The following is a 14,098-nucleotide window of genomic DNA, read 5'->3' as shown; positions in this document are numbered from 1 at the left end:
TTTCGACATACAGAAATTACATCTTTAAGGTATACAACTTAATGATTTTATATATATATATATACGTATACATTGTGAAAAAAGTCTCCATCAAGCTAAATAACCTATCCATCACCTCTACATAGTTACCCTTTTGTGGTGTGGGTGTGTTAGGAAGATTTATGTTAAGATCTATCCTCTTAGAAAATTTCCAGATTCCCCTAATCAATAGAAAATACTCAACTAGGGAGGAACTCTTCATTTACATTACCACCACAGCTATGGTTTTATCAGGAGCCACATACAATTAAAGGCTTTGCTCAAATAACTAAAACTCAATTAATTTTCACAATAGATATACAGCATATATCAATAGATACATACCATAATAGCTTTTGCCTCATCAATAAATATAGAACATAATAGCTTCTGCCCTCATCAATCTGCCACATATGGCTTATCCTAACAACAACCAATTCTCCACTGTGTCTGCTGCTCATTAATTTTTCAAGATGCCAGGGCATGTGAGTGTACCTAGGACTTCCATGCACTATCACAAGGCCATCGATACATCAAAATTTATTTAATGACAAAATGGCACTTGACCATTATGACTAGCTATTCTTCAAAGCTTACACTTATAAGAACACCAGTTTTGCCAAAGGAAACTACCAATTTCCCTACGAATTTGTCAGCTGGCTTATTAATGAAGAGATATATTGTTTTGTAAAGGAAAAAAAAAACAGGTGGCTCACGTTCCAGTCTCATCTCCTACGACTAAGCTACTGAAAAAGAGAGGGTCTTTCTTGCCCACATGCTCAGTACAATGGCTAGATGACCACGAGCGCTCAAGGAGTACTGAGTGGAGACTATCTTCACAGCACTGATTGACTCACCTCATGAGTTTAAGGCAGGGGAAGTCTACCTGGATGATCCCAAGAACATAGTCTGCAGGATAATTACAGCACAGACAGGAGAAGCAGCAAATGAAAAGCCCCAGGAGCACTGGAATGGCAAGCTCTGCTAAACAAACATACTGATCATTTTTAAGGCTGTAGTTATATTTAAACCAATTTGCATCGCAGTTCATTTCACAGAAATCACTTCATAGCTGCAGGATTCCCCTGTGAAATCACTTACCAGCACTACAAATTTAAATTTATTTTTAAACAGACTAATAAATAATGAACCAATCACTGAACCATCCTGTCTTCATACAGACCTGCAGCAGACCAGATCTGCTTATCTCACAGGCTGGCAATTATTTTACTAAAAATTAACACATGCTCCGTTAGGGGAGAGAATTCTACTTCATAAAGATACAGAACAAAGGATTAAATCAGTAAGTTGGCCATTCGTGTGAGAGAGGATTTAAAACGAACACCAAGAGTTAAAATTCTTAACAAAACTAACTGGTAGGACTCAGTTAACCTGATGAATAAACAGGCCATCTGTGAGGGAGAAATCCTACAGCAAAATAGTATGTGCTTCCTATGAGCCTGTTTCTCAAGCTTAGTGTTTTCAGATCTATTCTTGCATTAGAATTTATAACATTCCTAAGAGCCAAGTGAAGACAAAGACTATCTTGCCCAATTTTAGCTAGAAGCACTAAGCCAAAGTCACACCGTTAGTGAAGTTTCAACAGTGCTTGGCAGCACAGTTAGTCATAGGCATTAAAAGAACACTGATTTAAGATAACGCCTCCAGGCACCATAGCTCGTTGATCACAGCACCCTTTCCCAGAGGTCCTGGACTGACGCAATCTATTATCACTACACATTAGCCATGAGGATGCTCACTGTGCACCAAGCACTGAACTCAGAACTGTGTGAGCAGTATTTAACTTAACTCTATATTTCAGTTAGGTACCATCAGTCTCATTTTATAGGTAAGGAAACTGAGGCTTAGAAAAGTGAACTTGCCAAAGTCACCCCGTATGTCATGGAGTTCAGATTTGAACCCAGAGTTTGATTCAAGAGCCCTGTTCTTTACTATACAACTCTGTCTTCCAAACCTCTTTATTGGTGCATGAGCTAAAGCTCACACCATTCCAAACAGTATAAAGAACACTGGTCCAAAGTCAGCAGACTTATGTTTTCATCAACTCAAACTTACTATACTTGTGAATTTTAGCCTTAATTTACTGATTTGGAACAAGTTACACTAAGTGAATGAAATTATCAGATAATTCTGAACTATAGTGTAGTGACTTCTGTATCGGTAACTTTCACGCATTAGGATCACACTGCTACGTTCACATAATGGCCATAATCATGTCAGGAATGTAATTTGGGATCACCACAGAAGACCTAGTCCAATGGTTCTCTGGGAGAGGCAGGGTACCTGTGGGCCTTTTCCAATTCTGATTTCTTGTCCTAAGGGGGCATTCATCAGAATGAGACGTGTTCTACAAACAGATGATTCTACTGCACCCTGTGGCTGAGGACTCACCTTAGTACTGTGCTCTGAAGTACATAAACTGAGGAGTTAAGATTATTCAAACTGAAATCCTTTCTCAAAACTTACTGACCAGTAGACCTAGAGTAGCCAGCTATTTACGTTCTACAAACCTAGACAGCGACTACCTTGCACATAATATCTATTCAATAAACCTTAGTTATTACCCACAGCATCCCTGTCTGAGGGCTTACCTGAATTTCTTGAATGGAATGAAGAGTAGCTATGTTAATTCGACAACTATAACTAACAATGAGCCCAAATTTGCTTCTCTGAGTCTATCTCCAGTTATTCTATTTTTGACTTGTAAAGCAAACAGAACAAGTTCACTTTCTATCTAACATAAGAAACTTGATCCATTTCTAAGGGCATTATGAGAATTTAAACATTAGCCATACCCCTTAAAAAAGAAAAAGCCATCATTTTTCCAATGACTAAACTACTAAAGAATAGATGGTACGAAAAGGTTTGCATTTCAATAGAACTAGCTTTATTATTATTATTTTTTAAACAAAAGAAATGGTCTAAAATCAAATGCAGATTTGTACCAAGGAATGGACATGGCCTGGTACTTACAAAGAAGCTGCTGTGTCATAAATGAAAACAGCATGTTAGGAGAAAAAATAATATTTCAGGAGCTGTCTGCTTGAATAATCTGGATATGCAAGTTAACTGAAAGAGGGTGCTCTGCCAAGCAATCAGCATGAACCAAAGAAAAAAACCACCGAAGTTGCTTCCAGAGAACTAGGTGGTGGTAGCATGAGAACTGGCATCAACTCACAGTCTTCTCATTTTCCCCATTTTCTATAATTTTCCTCTTCTTTTCATCTGTTTTTTTCTTGAAGATGTTATTTCGGTAAAACTGAAGTTCTTTGATGCTTTCACTAATGTCATCAAGAGCCCTACAAGCAAACACACCATACTGAATTGAAACGTCCAGAAACAGAGGAGCTGATAAGCATTTTACAAAGCATAACTTTTTATAAATAACTTAAGAACAGGTACATGTAAATGTCACTATCTGACATCACCAAGAAGTGAAACATTTCAGTAAAGAGAATTTAAGTGCTTTGTTTTTTCAAGAACGTTTGAGCAAAAAAAAAAATTTCTAAAATAAAACAGATTCAAGTTTCCCAAACTGTTCTGGAAGACGGCGAAGTGTTCCACAGAAAAAAAGAATTCCAGGGTCAAATAAGTTTAGGAAAAACTAGATTAAACATTTCAAAACTTCTCCGCAAAGCATTTAATGGACTGACGTGTATTGTGAATTCCCAACAGGAGGCTGCACTACATACACAGTATTTCTAAAACTTAATCGACCACATTTGTGGAATACTTATTAACAGCTCATGGAACATAGTTTGGGAAACACTGAGCAATACTTAATGACGTCCCTGAACAAAATATACTGACATACTCGAACATCACTCATGACTCAGCCATCATAGTAAACATCAATTACAGACAGTACCTAACCATAAAAGAGGATCTACCTCCTCTCGTGGTGATTTGTGCTATAATCAGTGGCAGCCTGCCTCCATCTAACAGTCTTTCTTCTCCTCCAACATGCTGTTTCTCATCTGTTGTAGTCTGAGAAATCAGGTAACCAAGATGATTAGAACAGTGTGCAAGGAAATCAATAAGCTCTGAACGAGGGGCCAAGGGCCTCTTCTAGAGAATAAACTGCACAGACTTCAGGGCAAGAGTTTTATGACAGTTATTTCTGTGGTTAAGGCAACAATGTTGCTTTCTTCCCAGGTCTTGGATATACCGTAGACCTGAAACTGTCAAAAAGACAGCCTCTGGCTGAATCAAGGTACACATCTCTTATCCACAATACTAAAAACCCAAAAAATTTTTATAACCTGTTATATGGCAAAACCTGACCAATCCTGAAGTAAGCCTATTTAGAGTCGTTAGGTATGCCCTTTGGTGTGAATATCCACGTTTCCCTGTGGAAATACCAGTGTTGTATTATGGGGTGCACCCTCAGACCTTGTTAGAGATATGACAGAATGATAAACACTACAGGTACACCATTACCTTCCTAAGCCTGAAATATTCTGAAATCCAAAACACATCAAGCCCTAATTGTTTCAAGAAGGTATTGTACGCCTGTATTATTGTGCTGTGGTCCATGGAAGGCCAATAAAAAAACATCAGCACGCAAGACTCTTTGGAGCAGGGACTTGTCTTTCTCTGCTTGCCTAGAACGTGCCTAGCACACAGCAGGGGCTCTGGAAATGGATGAACCACATGCTGCCCTTAGAAGCCAGTGGCTAAATCACCCATCAAGTTTTAAGTTCCTCCCGAAAGGCTACAAAATCACAAAGTAAAAGAGGACACTAGATACACAAGGTCTTTAAATTCCTGTGTACTTGTGCTTAAGGTTGCAGAAAAGAAACAGTCTAAAAACTAAAAAGTGTCAAAGTTTGGCTAACTGTATTCTACAACTAGAATACAATTCTAATTTTAAATGGCTACAAGTCTCTATCCTTGCTGGGAAGAAAATTAATACTGCTCGTTACTAGAAAAATTAGACTGTTACACATTCCTACAAACTAAGTTACCTAAAAATGTTTAAAATTGCAATAAAGATGTAAGACCCCACATATTTCAGAATGGAATGCTAGAAATCTGACAATTCCTGATAATCTTAGCAAAAGTAAGTTATCTTTATGCTGGTTGTCCTTGATTTTTCCCCCAAGAAAAAAGAGTGGAGGAGAGCCATTATTTCAAGCAGTCAGGAATTTGGGGGTTATGTATATGTCCGATTGCCAAGCACTTGGAAGGACCCAAACTTACCTGTGAGAAGCAGCCTTCTTTGGTGCAAATTCATATTCTTCTGGATACCAGCGTCTATACACAGCAAAAATGGAACTCTCAAAGGAAACTGTCTCAAATACACTGAATATTTACCTCCTTCCAGTAACTTATTAACATTGAAAAAGGCATTTGGGTTGTGACTATCAAGTCACCTCCTTGCCTGGGACTTGATTTTCCACCCTCTCCTCTCTTCAATCAATATATTCTCTTTGTGCAAGCTTATCAATGTGTAAGATTCCTAAATCTGTTCACTCCAGTCCAGCCCTCTTGTGAGCTCCTGTCACAGATATCCAACGGCCTGCTGGACATCTCCACCTAAAAATGCATCAGACACTTCTAATTCAACACACATAAAACTATACTCACCATCCACAACACCTCCCCCGCTCCATCTACCAAATCCACTCTTCCTCTTATTTTCCCTTTCATCTTTGAACAGTTCCATCATCCACTAACTGCCCAAACTAGAAACACTGGAGTCACTTTACACCTCTTCCTTTTCCTCACTCCTGGATCCAAGCATTCAATGCTGTGCCAAATAGTTTATCTCCAGCCCCTTCTGTGCCACCCAACTGCCATTTCCCTAGCTCATTCTCCTCTCCCCAAGATGATGCAAAAGTCTCCTTTCCTATCTCCCTACTTCTCTTCTTGCCACCTTCTAATCAGAATGATCTAATCATCACTCATCCCTCTACTTAAACTTTTCAAAGGAACCCATCCCTTACAAGATATACTTTAACCTCCTTAGCATGGCACATATGCCCTTCATAATTTGGCCTCACCCCCCACGGATTCCAATCTCATGCTTGGCACTTCAGCATTAATGAACTACCTGTAATTCCCTGAACATATTTTGCCTTTATCTTCCTGCTCCCTCGTATCTTCATACCTCTGCCCATTCTCTGCACTGTTCTCTCCTCATTTAAAAACCTGAAAAACTTCCACTCTTCTTCAAATCTCAGCTTAAAAGCTATTTTCTAGGTAAAGTGTTCCCTGATTTCCCATTCCCCGCACCCCAATATAGAATATTGTGCCCTCAATATTCTATACCCACGTCTCCATTACAGTCATCACCCAGGACATTTTTAAGGTGTGTTTTTTACCCATCTGTCAACGCCGTAGATTCTAAGCTACTGGACGGCTTTTCATCCGTATCTTCCCAGCACACAGACCAATACATGGCACAGAATGGGTGCTCAGTAAATTTTCCGGATCAATGAAATTTACATGGAAGATTTTTGACATTGTTTCCCCCAATTCTCACCAGTCCCAAATAAATTAAGGTCCTACCCAAGCGAGAATGAGATGAGGAAATTACACACCCACTTGGCACCCTCAGTTCTACAGCTCTATTCAATTACTTTCCACAAATTCTCAATTAAAACATGGTAAATGAGGCAATTTAATGGATCCTAATGATAGCCCTTACCTGCACAGTTCTTTGACAGTGCTCACATCAATTATTCTATAATGAAGATGTTTCATGAACTGGGGCATGTATTTGTCAAGAAACTTCTTATCTGCATGAACTGAATTTCCTAGAAAGACACGAAGCATACCTCATCTGTGTATTTCTAGTAGTATACAACAGGATATAAAAATTTATAAACTGTATTTGAAATGGAGATGATTTTTTAATTCAAACAATTCCTAAAAGCATCTCAAAATTTCTCAATCAGGCCTGAGTGCATCTGATTAAGTTACAAGTGCAGATTTCTGAGTAGTTAGTCAGTCTATCTCATAACAAATTTGTAAATGGCCTCTCTATGGACAAAAGAATAAATCCATTATCCCATATACTTAAAATAATGCACAAATCTGCTTGTTACTTTTTCAGATCATACCAGATGTGCAAATTTTCTCCCAGTGTCACAAAATCCACACCACTAACACTAAAAATTTAAGTGAATCACATAAACAAATAAACCTTTATTTACATTCCAATTTTAACAAATCATATCCATATTCATGTTTTCATACAGTAATTTACATTAAAAACACTAAATTTTAAATGAGAACTTTAAAACAGACACCCGCCGCATTGGTTAGGGAATAAAATTTATACAATATATGCTCTATTACTTATTGTCAAAACACTTTTTATGAATGTTTAAGGAAAGTGTCAGTTACTACATCAAGTTACATATACGAATAAAAATACACCTTCATAGAACATTAACTTCTGTCTAACAATGGCAATCCTTTCAAAATCCTAGTAGAATTGGCCTGGTTTCTTTAAAAAGTCAATGTCACAAGGCAAAAAAAGGCAGGTGGACATTTTAGATTAAGAAACCAAAGAGATATAATAACCAAATGAAATGCATGAGTCATCACTGAATCCTGGTTCAAAAACAATTAACATATACTAGATATGAACTAGATATAGGATGATGTTATTGAATTATTTTTAGTTATCTCAAATGTGACAATGATATTGTGGTTACATCAGAAAAAGTCCTTATTCTTAGGAAATGCTTGATGAAGTATTTAGGAGTTAACCGTCACAATGCCCATGATTTACTTTCAAATGTCCAACAAAAACAGACATGTAAAACAAACATGGCACAAAGTTAACAATTACTATGTCCAACTTTCCTGTACATGTGAAAATATTCCATAATAAAAATATGGGAAAAAAGTTTATTGAGTTAGTCTGTGTATCCCAGATCTCATGTTAGTTTCAGGGCAGTTTCCCAATATTCATGTATAAATTACACAAGGAGACCCGAACACAAAAGTAAGATGTATATAGGGGGCCAGCCCGGTGGCATAGTGGTTAAGTTTGCGCATTCCGCTTAGGTGGCCCGGGGTTGGCAGGTTCAGATCCCAGGTGCAGACCTATGCACCACACATCAAGCTATGCTGTGGCAGCATACCACATACAAAATAGAGGAAGGCGGGCACAGCTGTTAGGTCAAGGCCACTCTTCCTCAAGCAAAAGAGGAAGACCGGCAACAGATGTTAGCTCACGGCCAATCTTCCTGACCAAAAAAAAAAAATTTTTTTTAAGTAAGATGCATAATCCAAATCAGAGTAAGTGGAAGACAGGGTAGTCCTGGCTGGTCTTTCTGGAACTGCAGTCTCTTGAACCACTACAATGGAAGACTACCTACAAGGTACACATAGGAGTTGATTTTACCTGCAAGTGGACAGAGCCCCGGAGGAGTCTGCTGTCGTACAAAGGACAGAAATTCATACTCTGCCTGCTGCAATGTCATTGTACTCTCCTTCACTGCTTTGGTTAGACCGGACTGCAAGAGAGAATCCCCAGCCCCCACCAGAAACACATGAAGTCAGTTTTCAAAGGCATCCAGAAATGAAACTTCACTTCTAAAATGGGCAAATATAACCACAGATGGACCATTTATAGAGCTCAGGTTCAAATTGAAACTGCCATCTTTGCACCGATTTTTTCTTAAAGAATCCAAGTCAAATAAGCTATGTTCCTGATTGTTAATAGGATTTCCATACAGCCAAAAAGATGGTGCCCAAAGTCCAAGGATACAAGGTCTGGGAAGAAGCAACTATTAACAGGACAGCAGCATTCCCCCTTCTCTGAAAGCTGATGTCTAATCTTATCCAAAAGACTGCCTTGAGCAATACTTGACAATCCACAAGGCATTGGCGACAGACTGAATGTAGGAGAGGCAAAAAGGACTTTCAGGAGAAGATGATCCCGAGAGGTCCCAAAGACGACAAGGAAACAAGCAAGCAGTTCCCCAGGCTTGCCAAGCAATCTTCCTCTAACCCTTTTTAAACTACCATCCAATAATGGTCCAGGATTCAGAGGTGGGAGCAACAAGCTGGTTACTGATCCCCAAAGCAGCAATCCTGTTATTTGGTACTGTTACCTTCCCATGATGCTCCTTACACCAATCTGACATGCTGTCCAGTAACTCATCTGGCTGTTTTATAATCAGGTTAGGACCCTGTGGATGGGAAAAGCCATTAGTCATCCAGAATCAAAAGGGATAACCTTCATTTCTGAGGTAAAGTTTAAGCTGCTTTAAGGATTTCATATATATACCAGAGAAAGCAAGACATGAGGGCTGTCTGTTAACTCAAAGTGGTCCGCATTCATCCTAGCATTGTTCATCACGGCAAAAAAGAATGAACGAAAGCACACATACACACACACCTGAAAACTAAAACGCCTATTAAAAGAGGACATAAATATCGATCAAGAGTCAGCAAACTGCAGCCCCAGCCTGTGGCTTTTTTTTTTATTGCCAGCAAGCTAAGAATGATTTTCACATTTGTAAAATGTTCATGTGTAAAACAGACATGTGACAGAGAGGTATGTGGCACTCTAAGCCTGAAATATTTAATATTTGGTGTTTTCCAGAGAAAGCTTGCCAATCCTTGATTATGAGTTCCTTTTGAAAATGTCTATATTACCATGTGAAAAAAGAAACTGCTGAACAGTATATTCATGCATATGATTTCATTTATACTTGTTTAAAAAAATGGGGCAGGAGGAGTACAGGGCAAAACACTAACAGCTTACTATACATATATTTTGGATAAAGTTATACTGCTTAATTTTAGCAATATTTTTACATTAAAAAATTTAAAAGGTAATTGGTGACAGCTGGAAAAAAAAAGGGAACAGTGGCCCTCAGATTCTCAGCTCCATTTAACAAAGCATTTAACAAAGCATTCAGCTGTGAGTTTCCTCGGACAGAGTCCCAGCAGTAACAGAAGCCTGACAAGGGGCACTAAAGCAAGTCACTTTGGGCTTTGTTTCTCCTTCCGTATGACAGAGACAATAAACTGCCCCGGCTCTCTCACAGGGATGTTAGCATCCCTAAACGCAATTATAGATGTGAAACTTCTTTGAACTCTCTGGAAAAAAAGGACTCTGTAAATCCAAGGTATTATTACTACTACAGCACTAAAAATAGTTTGCAATCACTGAGAGAAATGGCTAGAATTTGACTAAAATATGCCTGACATCCTACAACTAAGAAGGAATTTCACCAAAACAAGAAAACTGGTCAAAGCCATCTCCACGAGGAAGCAAAAAAATTTGCTCTGATAACATATTTTTTAAAAAACCAAAAACCTCATATTGTAAAAAACAATTCTAACAAAGCATGATGGAAAAAGCAAACTAGTACCAATATAAGGCTATGTAACTTACTCTGGAGCCCAGTTTGGCACACAAAACTACGAAAAAATTTTCAGAGTAGGATGTTTGTTCTTCTACAAGCAAAAAACACGCTCCTCAGACTCATGTACAAGAATAGAACATACTTTCCACAGAACTGACAATTAAGTGCCAACAGTCACTGACCATTTTTCTTCTTACATCCTTATCCTCATCTGACTGAGTCTGTTTACAAACGCCATAGTCTGTGTGAAAACAGACCCAAATTTCCTCCAGGGTCCATATCAACTAACTGGTCCATTAAACCATCAGCATTTCACATTATTTCAACAGTCTAAAGGGATAAGTCTTCCTTGGCCAAAGTCAGTAGGAGTGGTAAAATAGACACTTCTCTTCACTACTTATCTCAAGTAAATTCCAAGTGACAGGAAAAAACAAATGAAACTAAAACACAGCACGTTATTTACATAAAGTTTGAAAAAAAACGTTAGCTGTTAATGATGAAAAATCCAAAGTCTTGGAGCCGGCCCTGTGGCTAAGCAGTTAAAGTTCTGCACACTCCGCTTCAGCGGCCTGGGGCTCGTGGGTTTGGATTCTGGGTGGGGACCTACTCCACTCATGAGCCATGCTGTGGAGGCCTCCCACATACAAAATGGAGGAAGATTGGCACAGACGTAAGCTCAGAGCTAATCTTCCTCAAGCAAAAAAAAAAAAAAAAAAAAGAGGAAGATTGGCAACAAATGTTAGCTCAGGGCAAATCTTCCTCACAAAAAAAAAAAAAAAACAAACAAAGTCTCATGATTGTCCCTCCAGTTGATGGGTCAGGCGGTACTCCAGGATGTATGCCTAGTACTCCACAAAGGTAGCAATTCATCTATAAATGCCCTCTCTCCTCTTTTACTTACCCAGGAAAATAAGTGGAAGTCTTAACTGTAGATTTATGAAATTTATACAACGCCAATAACACATCAATGCTTCCATCTGGGAACTTATTTTAACAAGACTGTCTTTCCCACAAACATCCCTACTGTGTTCCTATTCTACAGTTTCCCACTGCCTCTGAATACTGCTGACACTATGCAACAGAGTTATTCAAGGCTAGAGATTTTACCCTCTACCAATCAAATGCTGCCACACACTTATGAAGTGCTGCATGAGTGGCCAAAAGGCAACAGGTGTGTTTTATTTGTTTTGCTTAATGTTTCAGTTAAAAGCAGCATGCTAAAACCTTAATCGTGCCCAATATGTCAACAAGAGAATATTTTCTGATTCTGCATCAACAGGAATTCTAAAATCTGAATATAGATCTAGAAGAATCAGACAGCAGTTGAAAAGACAGAAACTAGACATACGGAGTCAAGTTAAAGTTAAGGTTATGATAGAAAGATGTCAACCTTAGCGTGAGTCACCAAACCTCATGGTATAACAATAGTCGGTTGTCTTATTGGTTAGGAGTACTTTACTCAGACTGCCTGGGTTAAACTCCTGTCTGCCCCAATAACTAGCCAGGTGGCCTTGGGCAAATTACCCAACGTCTCTGAGCCAAAATGTCCTCCTATATAAACAAGTATAACAGTACCTACCTTATAATTGTTGTGAGGATTAAGAGTGAATACTTGGAAAGCACTTACAACGGTGCCTGGCACACAGTAAGCTCTCAGTAAATGGTAGCAGTTATGTAATTTTTGGCATGGCTTATTAAAAATAACTAGGCTGTGAGACGGATTACTTTGGTTCCAGTACCAACCCTACCATGATCTAGCACATTACTTTGGACCTTAATCTACGTGGACCTCAGGTTTCTCATTTTTTAAATGAAGAGGAAAAACAGTCTTTAGATTTCCAATACACTCTGAACAGCATGGCTCTATTACACAGCATCACCTACTTCAGCCAAAATGTTGAGATCAGAGTCAGTTATCAAACAGGCCATCTCAATAATCTGGTCCTTCTCAATGTCCAATCCTGTCATCTGCAATAAAAAACATATAACACACACAAAACCATCTTTCTGGCCTATTTTACCAAGTTTATTTAACAGGAATTCCCTCAAGCAAATTCAATTTATATCCCACAACCAGGATAGAAGAGACAATAATGCTCCTTGGACAAGCGCTCAAGACACTTAACATGAGTCATTTATTCAATAAACATTTACCAAAGGCCTGCTATATGTCAGGCACCACCGGTTCTACTCTAGGAAAGATGCAAAGTAAGCAAAATTGAGTGCTGACAGCATTCAATTTTGGAAGAGTAAGATAACTAACATCACTACATCTTTGCAGAGTTCACAAAGTTTTCATACTAACCATGCCACTTGATCTTTATCACAATCTAGTGTGGAAAGTACTGTTATCATCCCCATTTCATACATGAGAAAACTGAGGCTCAAGGGACAGAGGAGTCCTTGGCATGAGCATAGAAAACCCAAAGGGATCAGAACTGGGTTCTAGTCCCAGCTCAGATCACTAACAGCATGACCTTGAACGAGCTGAATCCTCTCTCTCGGCCTCAGTTTTCCCGTTTATGGAATGAGGGGTAAGGCTGAGTCATCTCCGGAGTCTAGTCTCGCTCTAACAACTAGGGTCCTGTAAGGCTGGGGAAGTGGCGTCTGGCACAGCCGCTGACCCCACCCCCACCCCTGTGACACTAAGACGTGAAGGACCAGAGCGTTAGACAGGTCCACATCTGGGCAGAGTTGGGGGGGCTGGTGGGAAAGGGCGCCATATGGATGACTCCTCACTTTTGAAAAGAAACCCCACAGTCCAGCACAGTTCCCAAAACCCGCAGGACTCCTGCCCCGGACTTGCCCCGGGCCGCCCACAGCCGGGCGGCGTTCACCTGCCACACCTGAGACCCAGATACCCGCCGCCGTCCCCAGACGGGCTCAGCAGCTCGGTCCCAAGCGCGAAACCTCCCTCGTCTCCCCTCACCCCACACCGACCTCACTCACCTCCAGGTCCACCCAGACCATCCGCTGAGCCATGCTCTCCCCTGCCGCCATGGCTGCGCCACCTTCGCGGACACTCCGCGCCCAGAACTGCCCACGACACCCGCCCACACCTTGCAACAGCCTGGAGCCCAGGGAGCCGCCTAGCATCACCCGGCACGAGCCGCCACGGCCCCAGCCTCTCAGCCGGCGCTGGCGCAGGCGCGATGGTCGCTAAACGTCGCAAACCCGCGGGGAGGCGCAGGAGCAAAAACCACAGGTCCCAGCATCCAGTGCGCCGACTTGCCCTAAACAGCCCAGCTTAGCTGCCGAATGGGATGATGGGACTTGGAGTCTCTCCTGGTGGTGCGGCCGATTTCCCCACCCCCGCCACGTGTTTTCGGATGTTACTGGACGCGTCTGTTTTTCAGAACTAAGTTTATTCGTTTCAAAGAGTTATTTCCTGAGTTTGGATTAGTTGCAAACCGCGTAGTTGAGAAAGAACTCTCTTACTTTGTTTGGTCAGAAAAATCCTGGTTATCTATTTGTGATATTTTTCAAATATTTCTTTCCTTTTTTGCTTTTATCCCCCCCCTCTTTTTACTTACCTACCTCTTCACTCTACACACTGGGTATTTTTCCCATTTACGTGAGACAGCGGGACTGTCTTTTTTTTTTTTTTTTTTTTTTTGAGACGAGAAGGCCAATTTCACTATCGTCAAATCCTTTAGAAATCCTTAAATGAGCCCTTGTCTGAGAGATCACTTAGCATGCATTAGGTGTTCTGTAAAAGTTTC

The 14,098-nt window shown here is 40.1% G+C and overlaps 1 protein-coding gene across 5 annotated transcripts; it reads right to left on the bottom strand.

Annotated features, from left to right (window-relative positions):
- Positions 1-2,903: 2,903 nt before the first annotated feature.
- On the bottom strand, positions 2,904-13,632 carry REXO2 (RNA exonuclease 2). Of its 5 annotated transcripts, XM_008507493.2 has the most exons (8): positions 13,326-13,610; positions 12,261-12,344; positions 9,114-9,191; positions 8,402-8,513; positions 6,692-6,800; positions 5,242-5,295; positions 3,930-4,026; positions 2,904-3,338 (listed from the first exon to the last, which is right to left on the bottom strand). In XM_008507493.2, exons 1-7 carry the CDS (start codon positions 13,470-13,472, stop codon positions 3,978-3,980), a joined length of 633 nt encoding a protein of 210 aa, XP_008505715.1. In that variant the 5' UTR covers positions 13,473-13,610; the 3' UTR covers positions 2,904-3,338; positions 3,930-3,977. The 5 variants fall into 5 exon arrangements, with proteins under 5 accessions (XP_008505715.1, XP_008505714.1, XP_070479267.1 ...); XM_008507492.2 differs by lacking the exon at positions 3,930-4,026 and having other exon boundaries at positions 13,326-13,632; XM_070623166.1 differs by lacking the exons at positions 3,930-4,026; positions 5,242-5,295.
- Positions 13,633-14,098: the final 466 nt, after the last annotated feature.

Source organism: Equus przewalskii, chromosome 6 (assembly GCF_037783145.1).
Source record: "Equus przewalskii isolate Varuska chromosome 6, EquPr2, whole genome shotgun sequence".
In the NCBI taxonomy this organism is placed as follows: Eukaryota; Metazoa; Chordata; class Mammalia; order Perissodactyla; family Equidae; genus Equus; species Equus przewalskii.
Note: the sequence above shows the minus strand (reverse complement) of the source record. Positions and strands in the feature narration are given on the sequence as shown.

Excerpts from the sequence above, each read along its gene's own strand:
- REXO2 (XM_008507492.2), bottom strand. The coding sequence starts at position 13,472 with ATGCTAGGCGGCTCCCTGGGCTCCAGGCTGTTGCAAGGTGTGGGCGGG. Across the intron at positions 9,192-12,260 it reads ATCTCAACATTTTGGCTGAA|GGTCCTAACCTGATTATAAA; the intron begins GTAGGTGATGCT and ends TCCCATCCACAG. Across the intron at positions 5,296-6,691 it reads ACTGTCAAAGAACTGTGCAG|ACGCTGGTATCCAGAAGAAT; the intron begins GTAAGGGCTATC and ends TGCTGTGTATAG.